Source organism: Dermatophagoides farinae, chromosome 6 (genome assembly GCF_024713945.1).
Source record: "Dermatophagoides farinae isolate YC_2012a chromosome 6, ASM2471394v1, whole genome shotgun sequence".
Classification (NCBI taxonomy): domain Eukaryota; kingdom Metazoa; phylum Arthropoda; class Arachnida; order Sarcoptiformes; family Pyroglyphidae; genus Dermatophagoides; species Dermatophagoides farinae.
The window spans coordinates 1,936,305-1,953,475 of record NC_134682.1 but is presented as its reverse complement, the minus strand read 5'-3'; the positions used below and the strand labels follow the sequence as shown (position 1 = coordinate 1,953,475).

General features: G+C 31.3%; 4 protein-coding genes across 6 annotated transcripts; 1 reads left to right on the top strand and 3 right to left on the bottom strand.

The window, feature by feature from the left end:
* The first annotated feature begins 204 nt into the window (after positions 1-204).
* On the top strand, positions 205-3,440 carry LOC124493377 (E3 ubiquitin-protein ligase arih1l). 2 transcript variants are annotated; one of them, XM_047056450.2, is made up of 8 exons: positions 205-1,187; positions 1,249-1,389; positions 1,452-1,511; positions 1,585-1,800; positions 1,875-1,981; positions 2,051-2,219; positions 2,278-2,786; positions 2,848-3,440. In XM_047056450.2, the coding sequence occupies exons 1-8, from the start codon at positions 906-908 to the stop codon at positions 2,927-2,929; spliced, it is 1,566 nt and encodes a 521-aa protein (XP_046912406.1). In that variant the 5' UTR covers positions 205-905; the 3' UTR covers positions 2,930-3,440. The 2 variants fall into 2 exon arrangements, with proteins under 2 accessions (XP_046912406.1, XP_075588149.1); XM_075732034.1 differs by having other exon boundaries at positions 211-1,187; positions 1,249-1,395.
* Positions 3,441-3,444: 4 nt separating this feature from the next.
* On the bottom strand, positions 3,445-8,000 carry LOC124493375 (uncharacterized). 2 transcript variants are annotated; one of them, XM_047056449.2, is made up of 6 exons: positions 7,474-7,999; positions 7,234-7,412; positions 4,360-7,173; positions 4,089-4,288; positions 3,867-4,024; positions 3,445-3,798 (listed from the first exon to the last, which is right to left on the bottom strand). In XM_047056449.2, the coding sequence occupies exons 2-6, from the start codon at positions 7,378-7,380 to the stop codon at positions 3,626-3,628; spliced, it is 3,492 nt and encodes a 1,163-aa protein (XP_046912405.2). In that variant the 5' UTR covers positions 7,381-7,412; positions 7,474-7,999; the 3' UTR covers positions 3,445-3,625. The 2 variants fall into 2 exon arrangements, with proteins under 2 accessions (XP_046912405.2, XP_046912404.2); XM_047056448.2 differs by having other exon boundaries at positions 7,234-8,000.
* Positions 8,001-8,058: 58 nt separating this feature from the next.
* Positions 8,059-12,329, bottom strand: trbd (ubiquitin thioesterase trabid). Its single transcript, XM_075731959.1, is given in 5 exon segments — positions 8,059-10,116; positions 10,178-10,663; positions 10,757-11,327; positions 11,329-11,429; positions 11,498-12,329. Coding segments are annotated over 5 exon segments (2,685 nt in total). The 5' UTR covers positions 11,583-12,329; the 3' UTR covers positions 8,059-8,674.
* A 512-nt stretch (positions 12,330-12,841) lies between these two features.
* LOC124493862 (exportin-T-like) lies at positions 12,842-17,037 on the bottom strand. Its single transcript, XM_047056972.2, has 5 exons — positions 16,015-17,037; positions 15,869-15,952; positions 13,705-15,793; positions 13,514-13,630; positions 12,842-13,438 (listed from the first exon to the last, which is right to left on the bottom strand). Exons 1-5 carry the CDS (start codon positions 16,495-16,497, stop codon positions 13,056-13,058), a joined length of 3,156 nt encoding a protein of 1,051 aa, XP_046912928.2. The 5' UTR covers positions 16,498-17,037; the 3' UTR covers positions 12,842-13,055.
* Between the last annotated feature and the right edge of the window lie 134 nt (positions 17,038-17,171).

Here is a 17,171-nt window from a genome sequence, read left to right as displayed (position 1 = left end):
TTGAAAAAAAAAAATTACTGCTAGCAGAATTCAAATAAAAATGTTGACATTATGTATGTACGTCTGTCTGTCTGTCTGTGTGTGTGTGTGTGTTTGTGTATGTTGAGCCAGAATATAACAATATATGAATAACATTGAGAAATACTATTGCCGCTTAATAGTTTGTGTGTAGTAGTCAACTGAATAGTTGAGAATTGTTATTGTCATTGTTGTGGTGATGGTGATGGTGATGGTGATGTGTTTTTTTTCTCCTCTCCGCAACATCCAATCATTCTTCTTCGCAACCAGTAAACGAATGAAACAAGTTCGTAGTCCTTTTTTTTTTGCCTTTACAACGCGAAGAAAAAAACAAGAACCTCAATCACATCCAGTAAAGATAAATAAACTATATTTACTACTATAAAATTTAAAATCATCGACAACAAACAACGACATTAGCAAATATAGAATCGCATTAAATCGTTAAGAATATTCTATCATCAAATCACATATATTATATTCAAAATTCGAATTGCTGCCATATATATATATATATTTCGATTTTATTATCATCGAGAAATCAATCACATTTTGAGCTGTGTTCGTTGATTTTTGAATGGCCACTGGTGGTTATCATTGAAAATAATATTAAAAAAAACGGCTGATTGATCCTTGAAAAAAAAGAAATTCATTTCGTTTTCATCATCATTATAAATTCATTCAATTCAATTTTTACTTTGATGATTTTGATTTTCAAATTCATCGTGTAGTATAGGAACATTACTCATTGTGTGTGTGTGTGTGTGTTCGAGTTCTTATTTTTTATATTTTGTTTGTCTTATCACAACGTGGAAAAAGGAATCTCTTAGTTTTTTTTTTGTTTTTATAAATATTTATTTCTGTGAATTTTTTATTTCTTCTTTTCAATGATAATGTCCGATTATGAACATTGTGATGATGATGATTCGATTAATGAATCATCACCACCATTAACCACCGATGATGATGATGATGATGACGATGATGATGATGAAGATCTTGATGATGATAGTGTATTATTAGCATTAGATACTAATGTCGGTAATTCCATTCGACAACGGCCGGATGGTATGGATATGGATGATGATTATCCATTTAAAGTATTAACCACAGAAGATATAATGAGATATATGAACGATACGATCAAAGAAGTCAATACTGTTGTTCAGGTAATAAAATATTTTAATCAATTCAATTTTCTAAATTAATCGATTTATTATATTTGTTTAGCTTCCTCAAACGATCACCCGAATTTTATTGAATCATTTCAAATGGGATAAAGAAAAATTATATGAAAAATATTATGATGGTGATCAAACGCAATTATTTCATGATGCTCATATTGTCAACCCTAATTATCGTCCCATCAAGGTATTTGTGTGTGTGTGTTATTGATTTTGATTTTTAAATTGATTTAAAATTTTTCACAACAGAAGCCAATATATCATGCAAATGAATTTTGCATTATCTGCTGTGTGGAATATCCATCATCGGTATGTGATATTTTTGGTTTGCTCTTGCGTTGGTCATTTGCTTATAATTTTTTGTTGTTGTACGATTAAATAGTTAATGACTGGATTAGGATGTGAACATCGTTTCTGTCGTGAATGTTGGACAAATTATCTGACAACGAAAATCATGGAAGAAGGTCAAGGACAATCAATTTGTTGTGCGGCACATAATTGCGATATTTTGGTCGATGATCAAACTGTTTTTAATCTGGTTAACGATCCCAAAGTCAAATTGCGATATCAGCATCTCATAACTAATAGCTTTGTCGAAGTAAGTTGCCATTTTTTATTCGTCATTTAGAATTTTAAATAATAATGATGATGATAATGATTGATAACATACAGTGTAACAGGCTACTTCGTTGGTGTCCAAAACCTGAATGTTCTCGTGTCATTCAAGTTGAATATGTAGCATTTAGGCCAGTTAAATGCTATTGTGGTAAAGTTTTCTGGTAAGTCCAAACAAAAAGTCACAATTCTATTGATATGGCTAATTCTTAATTATCTATGTGAACATTCAGTGTTTTATGCAGCGAAGATTGGCATGAGCCAATAAAATGTGATCTATTAAAAAAATGGAAAAAGAAATGCGATGATGATAGTGAAACATCGAATTGGATAGCGGCCAATACGAAAGAATGTCCAAAATGTCAGGTTACAATCGAAAAAGATGGTGGATGTAATCATATGGTAGGCAGGAATCTTTTATTCTAATTTAATTGATTGAGTAATAACTCCTTTAATTTAGATATGCAAAAATCAATCTTGTCGAGCCGACTTTTGTTGGGTCTGTCTTGGACCCTGGGAACCACATGGATCTTCATGGTATAACTGTAATCGATATGATGAAGACGAAGCAAAAGCAGCTCGTGATGCACAGGAAAGATCTCGATCAGCATTACAACGATATCTGTTTTATTGTAATCGTTATATGAACCATATGCAAAGTTTAAAATTTGAACATAAACTATACGAATTGGTCAAAGCGAAAATGGAGGAAATGCAACAGCATAACATGTCCTGGATCGAAGTACAATTCCTAAAGAAAGCGGTTGATGTTCTTTGTCAATGTCGGCAAACATTAATGTACACTTATGTATTTGCATATTATCTGATCAAAAATAATCAATCGATCATATTTGAAGATAATCAAAGAGATCTGGAAAGTGCCACCGAAAAATTATCCGAATATCTCGAACGAGAAATCACAGGCGATAATATAACAGTGATCAAACAAAAAGTACAAGATAAACATAGGTAAGCATAGCTTCACTATAATAATTTCAAAATTTGATTATCGATAATTCCTTGATTGTAGATATTGTGAATCACGACGACGAGCTTTATTGGACCATGTTCAAGAAGGATATGATAAAGACATATGGGAATATCAGCTTTGAAATTAATATAAATCTTACCGAGTCATCATCAAGCAATAAAAACGAAACAAACATAGCAATTCGATTTCACAAATAATCATGGACAACACACTACCATCACAACCCATGTGACTGAATCTGAGATTCACATTCATTATTGTTGTTTATTTTATCCAAGAAGATATTTTTCTCACATCAAAACCTTTTTCTATGACCATCGTCATTTTGGATGTTGTTGTTGTTGTTGTTGTGTGTGTGTGGTCGTGTTCAAGCTTCCTATTCATAAATAGCTTCCGACGCTGCTTTTTCTCGTACTGATTTGTGATTTTTTCGATTGTTTGATTATTTCATATACTGATCCATCAACTGATATACCAATTAATGATTTAGATATTCATCACGTGATTCAAACAAAACCCAACATCATTGTCATGAATTTGATTTTTTTTTCTATAGGGTTCAATATTCATCGATGTGGAATATATTGTGGAATGAAGTTTTGCTTATTAAATTTTTTTTTACAAATTTTTAATTATTTGCAAATTCCTAATTATTTTTAATCGATTATTTTTATATAATGGTGAGAGAGAGAGAGAAAGTATTAGATGCAAACATAAAAGAGGGAAATTTTTTTTTTATTTATTTTGCTTCGAATCGTGGTGTGTTGTTTGAATGGAATCGTCGAGCGTATTTTGTATGTAGTTGATGATGGGTGTGTCATTTATGTAAGTAGGAAAACAATGGCGATGCATCGTATGGTAATTTACGGCCATTGATTAAACATTGTACAATATATTCACTGGCAACGATTGGTATTTTTAGCTGTTTGATTTTTGAAACCAAAGCGGCTGGGCAACTAGCATCACCAATCACGATTTCGATTTGGCCACCTGTTTTTTTTTTTTGACAAAATGATATGATTTTGAAATAAATGAATGTATAGTTCGAATGTACTTACGTTGTAGTGATTTATGAATATTTGGATCATTTGGTACAATGGTTGTCTGTGCAGCCAACAATACTGGCGACCATAGTTGTTGCAATTTCTCAGGCGTTTCTGAACCGAAATAAAATTTTGTTCCTTTAAATAGAACCGAACTTCTTTTGAATGTACTCCTTGAAAAAAAAATCAATAACAAATTAATGTAAATGAGGTGGACTGTGAAAATTGTTTACTTACTTATCCGATGATAATGCATTCGTAATGATACTATAACCAGCTGGTAATATATATGATTCACGATCAAGAATTCGATTCTGACGGCAGCACTCAATAATCCATTGATGACTAACAATCGATACACCACCGGCCAAACATTGAATAAATTTAATCGACCGTGAATATGTGTCCGCTATACAAACACATTCATATGATGATTTCTGAAAATCAGTAACAACAAATTCAAAATAATAATTAAAAAAAATATCGACACAATTAATATGATACAAACCTTCATTTCTTCATAGGATTCATAAACTTTGCCATTACCATTGATAATCTGTTTTATCAGATATGTCTTGTCGAAAGGCGTGGAACATTCAGGATTAGAATCCGAATCATTCGAATCAAGCATACCATTACTATTATTATCATTGTTAATATTGTTGTTGATATTATTTCCACAAGTCAGAATGAATGCCAGATTTTGAAATAACCGTGAACCGAGTTTCGGTATTGGGCCAAAAATTTTTTCCAATTCATTTTTCGGTATTGTCAATTCAATTGATCGGGCTGATCGTATCGGTGGTGGTGATAATGATAGTGATCGTTCATGATAATGTCCTACTGTTGATGTTAATCGATTCGTTTTCAATGAATTGGTAAGGTTATGATTTTTTAAAGTTCGGTTTGATGTTATCGAATTATTCGATGTTACTATAGATTGATGATCATGATCTTCCTTGTTGATATTGTTAGCGGTTTTTCGTTTTTTCGTCTGATTTGTTGTGGCCATATTATCGGACGAACTATCGGAAGGGACAGATTTATCCGTCGATGGCTTCTTTTTTTCCTCTTGTTTTTTACTCCGTGATCGTTTACCTGAAACAATATTATCGAGATCAACATCAGCAAAAACGGCTGCCATCATCGCTGGTTTAGAGAAACGATTCAACAGTATGGTTCCTTGTTCACCATAAAGGAATACATCTTTTAATTGATATTGTTTAATCACTTTGGTACGATCATCTTCATCCGAATGTTCAAGTTCGAAACGATAATTTTTATTATCAAATTTGACCATCTTTTTCACCACTGATGCTTTACATAAATCATCGGATATTTTTACCATTAATTCTTGTTTGGGTTCACCAAGATGTTCGATTCGGATGATTTCATTTTCAAAAAGACTCCTGGTTGCATTATCTTCGAAACGTACCATCCATCGATGTGTATCATTTTGTTTTACTGTTTCGGCTGGATAAAAATTCTTATCCTTCCATTTGGCCATAATTTTCATACCTGGTTTAAGTCGTTCGATCACAATATTATCAGTATCATTTGATTTTTTTGTTTCCATTGTTTTTGACTGATCATTAGCCACTGTTTTCCCTTTTGTCGTTGAATGAAGATTAATCGTCGATGATTTAGGTGTTTTAATCGGTGTCTTTTGTAATGATAATAATGCCGATGCTGCTTCCTTATCTTTACTTTCATCCACTAATTGATCAACATTGATTTTATCTGATGATTTTTTCGAATCTTTAGATTGTTTCACTGTTTGATCCAATTTTTTGACCATTGGTTTCATATCTTCATCAATCATATCAATTGATGAAGTTGAATTGACCATGGATGAATCAGTTGTACCATATAATTCTATTAATGAATTTGAACATGAACTTTTTGTATTTGCGGTTAAACAACTAACATCGGCTAAAAGACCAGAGCTTCCGGCATGAGATCGATTGCTAAGCATTGTACTGTTTACATTACTTAGATTATCATTATTATTATTATTGTTTTTATGATTACTTTTCCAATCATCGAATGAGGTAAGACCAATATCAATAGCGAATTCTTCATTTTTTTGAACACTTTCTTTCACTACCGTTTTTGTTAATGGATCGACTAGCTGTTCGATAATTTTGAAAATAATTAAATTTCTTCGTTCAAATGGACGATTTTTTGTTTCATTCACATTGTCATCATTTGCTAGCTTGTCTACGATTTTTGATCGCTGTATCTGATTATTATTAGAGTTCAAGGGCTGCTGCTGTTTCGGCTCTGGATGATTATGAATCTGTGTACTATTGTTCAGAATTTTTCGATTCATTATAGCCGTTTTAACCATGAATGATGCATCGTTCTTATTATTGTTGTGAATCGGATTTATCGATGTTGTTAGATATGAATCCGAATTCTGTAGTTCCATATATGGGTAACAATCATTTTCTAACTGTTGTTGATGCTGTTGTTGTGATGAATATGCCTGATTTGATGATGACGATGATTTAATTCGTGATTGAGGCCGAGCATTCAAATTTGACGATGGCAGTGGTGAATCAGGGGTAATTGGGTGTTGTTGTTGATTATGATGATTCCATCCGGCCATTGAACCATGATAATTATGTGGTGTGGAATTCTTCAATAAATGATGATTTCCGTGACCAAGATGTGGTTGATGATGATGTTGATGGTTTAGATTGGTCGATTGTTGTGGTAAAGGAGGTGTAATGGCATAATTAGTATTTGCATCCGATGTTGTTTCCGATATGTGCGTCGATGATGTTGATATACTTTCATTGATAAAAGTGGGTTGATGATGATGATTCAACATGATCGATCCGGTAGCTACATCGGTTGCGGATGATGATGATGATCTGGCTAATGAATTTCCAGGTAGATATGTTGTAGTTGTCAATGGTGGTGATTCAAAATGATGATTACTATTACCACTACTGGTGTTGCTTGTATTATTGTTATTGATAAATTGAATCTGTGGCTGTTGTTGTTGTCGATTATTATTATTGTTATTGTTATTTTGAGAACTAATCAAATCATTTACAGTTGCCGATGATGCACATGTTGTGGGAGATGGTGTTAGATGGTTATTATTATGATGATGATGTAGAACAGGTGATATCGCTGGTGACATCGATATTGACAATGAGTATGGTTGTGGTTGTGTTGATAATGGTGAACCAAGTGATTTTTGTTGTTTTTGTTGCTGTATTTTATTATTATTATCGCTAATCGCAGATTGATGACTAGTTGTTATTGTTGATGAATGTAGTGGACTTGGTAATGGTAAATGTGATTCGGTCTATTTGAGTTTAAAAAAAGGGTGAAAAAAATTGAGAAAAAATTTTAAATTTTTTCATACCATATATGGATCGGCATTCGATTGATAATAAGATGCTGTCGATGGATGATTATGTACATATTGATGGCCATGATGATTACCATGTTGATGATGATGATGATGATGATGTCCATGTTGATTATGATGATGATCATCCATCATATCCATATTTAATACTGGTACGGCTGCTGTTTTCGTAACTGAATTTATATTCATTATTTCAATGGACAAAATTCAAAGAAAAAAAAATTCTACGATTACGATTTTACGATTATGGTAAAGAGATCAATTCGATTTGTTTGATAAAATAAAGCATATTGTATACGGAAAATAAGGACTTTTCTGATGAATTCGGCAATCAAATAAAAAAAAATCATTCATTTATTTAATAAATCAATATTCGTAATAAATTCCATGAAGTATAAATAACCAAAAAAAAAACTGAAGATATGATCAAGAATCAAGATAAAAACCAAAAAAAAAAAATATGGATCAAACAGAATTTAACCAATAATACACCATCATCATCATTAACAAAAAAAAAAAAAAACAACGAGAACAATCGAACGAACAAACGAAGGAACCGAATATTACATACACACACACATATACAAGACAGACAGACCACAGATATACAAAAAACCAAACTGAGCCGGCTCAGTACAAATTGTCACATCGAATTATTCTTGTCGTCGTCGTCGTCGTCGTCGTCGTCGAATAGCCAATCCATCGAGGACCAGATTTTTTTCCTTTTCTTTCGTCCGTTCATTCATTTTCAATATATACAAATTGAATTGATGCGTACATTTATAACCAATAATGCCATCTATGAGACGGAAAACAAAGTTGATTAAAATTTTATTTTATTTTTTTTTTGAAATTTTACGAAATAAAAAATAAAAAAATAATAATATTCATTGAATTAATGAATGAATGAATGAAGTTTCAACAATGAATAGAATATATGGAGTGCCTTTTTTTTGTTGTTGAATTAAATAATAATAATAAAAAATGATCCTTTTTTGTTGTTTTTGTTGTTGTTGTTGTTGTTGTCGTCGTCTTTCATAACAAACAGGCATAATAATGAAGAAAATATATATATATATTAAATGATGAATGAAAATTATGAATTTGTGATGTTGATGAAAAAAAAAAATATAACAAACAGAAAAAAAATTGTAAATATATGTGGTTGTTGTTCTGTAAATAATATATAGTATATGGTCATTATTATTAATTATATAATATGAAATTGATCCTCATTAGTGGATGTTTGTATATTAATTGGTTGAACAAAATACAGGGTGTGAATATCTTTTGTTTTTGTTGTTGTTGTTGTTGTTTTGATTGATTGTATCAATTGTGTACTTGTGTTTATGTTTATCGAGCAAATGAGGAGGAGGGTGTTTCGGTTCCTGAAAAAAAATAAAAATTTTTCGATTATGATGAATTTGGATAAATATCACACATTCGTGATGCAACGATCGTTTGTAGTGGCGGTAGCAGCAGCAACAGCAGCAGCGGTAGTTTTTGTTGAAATTTGATTCGATAATTTTTGTCTTGTAATATCATCATCATCATCATCATCACCTTCCATTATTTTGTTGATTTTTTCAAGTTTCGGTGGTTTTTCAACATTAACATGTTTTTCTTGTGGTTGTTTTATTCCATTATCATCGATAATGTCTGATGACTTTGAACCGAAACCATTACTGAGCAAAGCTTTTTTCTGTTCATCAAAACATGATCGACAAAGATAATTTGTTTCCGGTGTTGATTTAGATTCACAGCCATTGTTTACACAATTATAATAATAATTCGATGATGAGTTATCGATTTGATCAAGTTTTGAAATAGATTCAGCATCCGAAAGCGATGAAGCGGAAGATGACGATGATGATGAGGAAGAAGAGGCTGAACTTATTGTTGATGTAATCGATGATTTAGATGCTGTTTGTTTTTCAGCTGCTGCTGTCGATGCTTTTTCCGCTTCTTTTAATCGTCGTTGTTCACGTTCATTTTCAAACCGTACACGTGCTGTAGTTAGATAATTCTTGATTAATTCATCATGATAGGATAATTTTTTGTTCATATATAATTTGGCAGCTAAAACATTTGTATCGCAATAAAAAATTGAATTATCTGTATTGATTATCGATTCGATTCGATTGATTTTGTTGTTACTGTTCATAGTAGATTGATTATCATTGGCAGTATTTGATTCGTCATTATTATGTTCATTTTCTTCAATCACTTCGATTGGACCATTTTCCGTAGAGGATTTTCCTGTCAATCGAAATGATGTTGACCGTCGTGCCAGATGGCCAAGATTGCGTTTAATTTTCTTACCCATTTTTCCAAATGTTTGAAATGGTTTCTGTAATAATTGTTTGGCTCGAGATTTATATCGCTCATCACCACCACCACCACCTCCATTGATCAATGAGGAAAATTCACCATTTTTACGACCAAAATTAGATGGAAGTGTTTGCGATTTTTCAGTTAATTGTTTTGTTGTGCTTGTTTTTGGAAGACTTGCAGGAATTGAAGTTGAAGAATCAGTTGCAACATCAGAGGCAGCCGATGTAACAATGATGGGTATTTCTTTTTCAATACAATTTTCTTTCTTATGTGCGAGTGTCAGAATGTCGAAATATTTTTTCAATAATTCAATTTTATCCTGTTCGGTTAACACTAATGTCTTGGCCAGATCATTGAGAGTGGTATCAATGTTTGATTTATTATTTTCGATGAAAACTTCTTTACCCGGATCGATAGCGAAATGTAATGGAAGAACATTGTGATCAACATCCATTAATGGTATTGCCCATGGTAGACATTCCTTCGAATTAATCAATGGTGATTCAATGTTCATTGCTACTAGCGCTGAAAAATGTGCCGCATCTGCAAATTGATACTCAATGAATATCTCAAAATTTTTTGAAATTAAAATCATTATACTTACCAAATGTCAAACAGAGCGGTGATTTCATCAGGCAATCATCAGGACATTCAAGCGGTAAATAGATTCCACCCAAGAGTATAGGGAAAAATGCTTCACCCTTTGAGTCTTTGAGCATCGTATCAGCAATGACAATGATTGGCCTTCGTAATACATGAGCCAATACAAATATATGAATTTCTTCCAAACTTTCATATATGTAGGATTTCTCTTCATATTCATCCTGTGGTGCTTTTTTACCACCAGCACCGGTAATTTCATTACTAGAATCATAATTTTTCGATCTTGGTTCAGTCGACGCCAGACGTACGATTGAATCCCAATCCTTTTCCCATTCATGTTCGGATAATGATAGACCGGCTTTGGAATTCTGAAAATGTGTTTGCCAACGCCAACGACGATAAAATGCTTGTGTATATGAACTGTTGGCCAACATAAGATGAAGCGCTTTTCGTAGGATGAGACCACGATCATGAAAGCCCCACATTCCTATTTTTAAATAAAAATGCATGAATAATTGTGAATGTTTGACATTTTGCTATTTACCCAATGAAGCAGCATGCAACAGACAATTGCCATCACCTGTAGTGACTAGAGGATATAAACGATGACATATATCTGACCACCAATTCAGTCTTTTAGATGATTCCAACGAAGCTTTAGCAGATTTTTCAATCAAATCTTTACGAAGAAATTCATAGAATTCATCTTCATGTCTATGTATATCGGGTAATGTAAAAGTAAATTCTGGTGTTTCAATCAATTTATCAATATTCAACAGGCGACTACCACGATGTGATGTTTTGAAATCTTCGGCTACTTCTAATCGTGCTTTCGAAATGAGATTTTCATTATCCGAAGCTCGTGATATACCGCGGCTTAGTTTTTTATCTGGAAAAGAATCTCCATTACGATGATATTTGAACGATGTAAATTTAGTCGGTGTTGACAGCACAGATGAATCACATGCATCGGATGATTGTGATGATAGTGATGGTTCGGATGTACATTTATTCGGTATTAGAAACGTATCCTTAACATTTGTCATTAAATGATTACAACAATGGCCATTTATTTCATTCAATGTTGTTAGGGGCGGTATGGTTGTTGCTAATGATTCTTTTGAATTCGAACCATTCATTTTAACAGCAATTATCATCATCATCATCATTATGATCCGTCAAAGACGTCGATGTAATTATATCATTCATTGGATAATAGCTTTTCAATGCTGCTGCTAAATTCCAGCCATGATCTATAACAATAATAAATAAATAAATATAAGTAACGGAAAAAAAATGAAATTTTCAATTTTTAACTTACGATTTAATAAATCTTGTGCTAGACCGGGATCGCATGAAGTTTTGGCTATAAATTCCGATAACGTAACTTCCATTGCAATTCTCATATATATTATTATATTATTTTTATGATAATATCCAATTATTATGATAAAAAAAGCAGACGAATGCAACAATTTGTCGTTATCTCGTTATTTATTTATTTGAGAGTATGTAGTATATATGTGTGTGTGAGAGAGAGAGAGAGTATGTATTTGTGTTTATGATGATCGATAGAAAACTAAAATAATTTGAGCAATAATAATAATTTCGACGACGGAAAGACGAGACAGATAATATACGATGCACACACATACACATTGGTTTGGCTTGTGTCACCGAAATTGAAAATCCAGAAGATTCCAGAGAAGAAAGAAAGAGAGAGAGAGAGCCAAATGACAAACAACCAAGGTGATAATGATTAACTGATTGATGATGATGTTGATGTTGGTGTAATACAAATATCAATCGAAAAAAGTTGTTATAAAAAAACAACACATAATATACAGGTAATATTAACAATTAATCAAAATCCAATGATGATGATTCAAGGAATTTCGAAAAAAAACCCAAACAAAATGAATTCAATTGTTGCTTCAAATAATCGTTCATTCATTGATTATCGTTTATTGTTGATTTTGGTTGTCGTTGAAATGATTTATCGATTTTTTCGTTTTGATGAGATGAAAAAGCAGCATAAAAATGTTGAAAAAATTGACAATTCATTCAAACAAATAATGATTATAGTCATCATCATTATCGTTTATTAATCATACCATTGATGATTCTGATTTATAAAAGAAAAATTTAAATTGTTGACTTTTGTTGTTGTTGTTGATTATAACGGCGCAATATTCGTTTTTTTTTCTTTTCTCTCTCTCTCTCTCTCTTGCTAAAGGATGATAAACAACGAAGCGAACCGATTGTCACAAAAAAAAAATTTGTTCCACTTTCGAATGTTTTGTTGTTGTTGTTGTTATTTTTGGTATTTATTTGGGTTGAATAGAAATGTATTGGTAATTTTTAATGGATCGATATTTGACGATTAAATTCAGCAATTTATTTATTCAATATTTTCCGGTTTTAATCAGATTTTTTTTTCTAACAATAATTGATGCTGTTGCTGTTGATGATGATGATGATGCTGCTGTTGATGTTGATGTTGATGACGTTCGAATTGCTGCAATATTCATTCCGTTCATACTACTACCTCGTGGACGATGATTTTTTCCATCTACCATAGTCAATGCTACTATCAGTATTGCATCCATCAGCATCATAATCAATGTTTATACATTGATAGTTTTATTTGGGCGAATTCCATTACTTTCTTTGTATAAAATCAATAAATTTTTTTTCATTTTTCCGGTTTGATCATTTTATCGTTTCCGTTTAAAAATTTTTTTTTCTCTTGCCAAAAAAAGAATTAACAACAATAATAATATCACAGGGAATTGTATTGACAGTGTTTTGGGCATATAATATAGAAAAAGAAAATAAAAATAAAAACGGAAATGGCCATTCATCCCGTTTATATCATATCATTTTTTAAACTGTTGAAATGTGTGACGAATTCTTTTACGATATTGTTTCGTGTCCAATGTTAAAAACATTGCAATAATATCATCATTACAATTCGATTGATGATTATTAGTATTATTATTATTGAAAACAGGATTATTATTGATGGAAGGAAAATATTTCGGTACAATTTCCTGTCGAAAAAATGCTACCAATTGTTCGTCACCTAGTAATGGTTTTAATTTCCTCAACAATGATATGGCATCTTGACTAGTACCATAATCATCGGAACAATTTTTCGCCGTACAAAGAAGGCAAGCAAGAATTAGCTGATCATAGATAAAGCGAATAAAGTATTGATTAATAGATCGATTTTGTTTATCCACCTGTGTCATATCGTTCACTATTTGTGTATAGAAAAAAAATTAACGTTAAACAAACATTATTTCAATGACAATAATATAAAAAATACACAAACCATAGATATCGATCAGATTGGCCATCACCTGGCAACAGGTACGTTGAATCTGTGAATCGGGTGAATGTACGATACCTTCAATAAGAGAAGTGATTATTTTTTCAATCAACTGTGATTCTGTTTATAATTAAAAATGGCAATTAAACAATTAATTAATGAATAAATCAATTAATCAATATAAAGCAACATACCAATATCGAAAAAATTTGGCATTAAACCATGAACAGTGATCAAATGTAAATATGAATAATATGATTTCTGTAATGAAATCTTTTCACTATCAATATTAGCTTCAATAATCAATCGAAAATATAGATTGATTAACGGTGAAAAAATTCGATCTAAAAATGGTAGAATGTCACGTTGAAATAGCCATGAATGTTTATATTTCGGCATAATCTGATTAAATAATGGTATCAATTCTTGTACGGATTTTGCACTTATCTCCGATGATGAAAGAAACAATGTTTGTATAGCATCTGGTAACATTGGTATCATTTCATCTTCACCCAAACATACAATTAACCTGTGTAGAAATAGTCGAATAGATGATTGTAGAATATGTTGTGCTTCCGGATCAACAGTGGCCAGATTTTGTCCAACGGATTTAGTAAACAATTCAAATGAATAAAGAAATAGCTGCTGTACACCGATCGTTTTCACCGTATTTACTGTTGAAAATGATTTTGATGTTGCCGATATTATATCAATTAAATGAGCCATATGATAATGAATGATTGAACGTTTCTCGAGAAGCGATGTTTTTTGTGCTGCCATCGAATCAGTAAAACCATTCTGATTTAAATATAATCCAATCGATTGTGATTCATCCCGATATTCTTGATATTTTTTCCATATTTTCTGAAATAATTCTTTAAGTGATTCTCGTTTATGCAATGCATCATGATGATTGGATATGATTAAAAAGGCGACCGTTTCATAGATTTGTAGATGATCAGAAGCTGATAGTGGATATGCGAATTTAATCTGTTCTCGACGCATTAAATAGCTAGAATGAACTAGATGTTCTAAATCTTGTTCAATAAGATCTTCCGGTGAATCGAAAACAATGTCCAATTCGAGGAAATCCTGAATTCGTTTCAGAATATCATCAATAAAATGTTGCTGTTTTTCTTGTGAATTATGTTTCGATCTTATGTATGATTTAGTGAATTTATTGAAAAGTTTACAAACTTTACTTCGAATTTTAATGTTGGTATTACGAAGACCACGGTTATCCAAAAATGAAACAATAATCTGCGATAATAATTGATTTAGATTTGAATTGATAAATTTTTCATAACGAACAATAAGATCAAAATATAGTGATTGTGTGATCGGATGTTCAAACATTGAAATCGATGAAGTAACCAATGCTTGTAAAAGATTTTCCAAACATTTAATATCATCCACAATATTTAGATTTTCACCAATCACATGAAAATAATACAGTGCACATTCAATTTCGGCAAATGTTAGCGAACCAGATTTCCAATTAATGAATGTAGGTAGTACAAGTTTATCACAAATAAAATTGAGCGTTACCACCGGTTTCAATAGGATTAGATTATCGAATAAAACTTTACTTGATTTACGAAATTCGGTAAAAAATTCATCTTCCGGTTTATATGAAGCGGCTAACATTTTATTACGATCAACAATGATTGATATTAATGTTTGTGTTCGATCTTCAACAATTGCAGTCATAATAGCCGTTTCAGTTGAATCCTTAACATTCGATTTTAGCCATTGAATATAATCTCTTGTGAAACTATGTATTCGAATGCATACAGTAAGAATTTTATGTGATAAAAATTGACAAAGTAATGGAAATTTTGATTCAATTGCTTCAGACATTATTGCCGATGTACGATGATTAGGATCATGAGGATCGACCGATGTCATACGTGAACGAAGTTTTTTCTGTGCTTCAATCAATTCAATACCAATTGTATTGATTAGTGATGCAAATTTTTCGACAAAACCAACATTAATATCATTATGAATGGTAAATATTTCGACCAATGTTGTTTTAATTAGTTCAAAATTCAGAAATTCTTCAATCAACTGTGTTTTAGCCAATGGATCCATTCCTTTTTTCAATATACAACCAAAACATTCGACAACTGAACAACGATATTGTACATTTGAAAATAACATGAATAAAACGGGCATAATGGAATCGTTTGTTATGAGATTAATATCAATCCATGATATATAGGCACCAATTACGTCGAGACAAAGACAAACAACCTGTGGACAATTGTCACGATATGTATTCTGCATATTATTTTAGAAATAAAAAAAACCAACAATTAATGTCAACAAAAACAATAATTTTATATCTATTATTACAATAATATTGAACCAGAATTGAGCCAAATCCATTAGACATGATTCACGCATCATATCTTTGATCAACGTATTTCGTTGCATTTCCTATGAATACAAACAAAATACATTTATGAAAATCAATTATTCATCAATTTTTCTTAGCTTACTTTGGTCGTTTTTGGAATTTCACGATCAGCTATATCAAGATTAATTTGAATCAAAACACGAAGAAATAATTCACATTTTATACGACTTTCACATCGGCCAAGATAATCTTTGAAAAATGTTGGCCATTTTTGTTGAGGAAAATCAATCAAGAATAATGTGTTGACCAAATGAGCATATTTATTCTGTAAATAATTTGTAATGAGTAAATTTTTTTCAAACATTGTAATTATAAAATGTTTGAGTATGATTCGTTCATCATCACTATCGGTATTATAACGTGATTTTATATAATCTTCGATTACTTGAAAACAGAAAAATATTCCCATTTCATCGTTTATCGAATCAGTCAATAATGTTTCAGCACATATTTTCCAACCAATTGGATTACATTTTAATGATTGAAAATAATCAAGAACTTCTTTCTGCTGTAAAGCATTTTCCGATTGTATACGGGAAAATTTGTTGAAAATTTCTAAATTCATGTTTTTTTTTGTCCAATGAAAACAAACAAACAACGAAAAACTTGATGATTTATTGATCGTCGAATCAGGATGAAAGAAAATTTTCAAAGTTTTTTGTTGATGAAATTCAATCAATCAGTTAATTTTGATTTCATTTGGATCAATGAATACTTTCTCTATCTCTAGGTTTGTTTACAAAAAAAAAAAAATTCATATATGATCAAAACAGAAAAGAAAAGAAAATTTCAGAAACGAATAAAAATTCCAGTTTTATTTAGCACTAAATATACACGTGTGAGTGTTGGTGGTTGTGGCGGTGATGGTGTGGCCATGGGCATGCTGTATATTTGTATACATCAGCAGCCATTTGGTGGCGGTATTATAGCCATTAATAAATTGAAAAAAAATAGAAAGAATCTCCGTCGTAAATATATAAACACAAACAAACAAACACACGCATATATATTGATTACGTTACGTCATGTTACGTCATTACACTATTGTTTGATTGATTGAACTCATTTTTTTTTTTTTTTTGGATCACATGGTACCAATCACCATGTTTGTATCATTTATTGAAAAAAAAAATTTTTACACAAAAATAATCGAATGTTCTGTTCTCACTTGTAAAATTTACGAAATCTAATCATCATCATTCAAACTATTTCAACTTTAACATTCGACAAATCAATAAA

Coding starts and splice junctions, on each gene's coding strand:
- LOC124493377 (XM_075732034.1), top strand. CDS start 906: ATGATAATGTCCGATTATGAACATTGTGATGATGATGATTCGATTAAT. Junction 1,512..1,584: donor GTGTGGAATATCCATCATCG/GTATGTGATATT, acceptor ACGATTAAATAG/TTAATGACTGGATTAGGATG. Junction 1,801..1,874: donor TAACTAATAGCTTTGTCGAA/GTAAGTTGCCAT, acceptor GATAACATACAG/TGTAACAGGCTACTTCGTTG.
- LOC124493375 (XM_047056448.2), bottom strand. CDS start 7,428: ATGAATATAAATTCAGTTACGAAAACAGCAGCCGTACCAGTATTAAAT. Junction 4,025..4,088: donor AATGCATTATCATCGGATAA/GTAAGTAAACAA, acceptor TTTTTTTTCAAG/GAGTACATTCAAAAGAAGTT. Junction 3,799..3,866: donor TATTCATAAATCACTACAAC/GTAAGTACATTC, acceptor AAAAAAAAACAG/GTGGCCAAATCGAAATCGTG.
- LOC124493862 (XM_047056972.2), bottom strand. CDS start 16,497: ATGAATTTAGAAATTTTCAACAAATTTTCCCGTATACAATCGGAAAAT. Junction 13,631..13,704: donor GCCAAATTTTTTCGATATTG/GTATGTTGCTTT, acceptor AATTATAAACAG/AATCACAGTTGATTGAAAAA. Junction 13,439..13,513: donor CAATCTGATCGATATCTATG/GTTTGTGTATTT, acceptor ATACACAAATAG/TGAACGATATGACACAGGTG.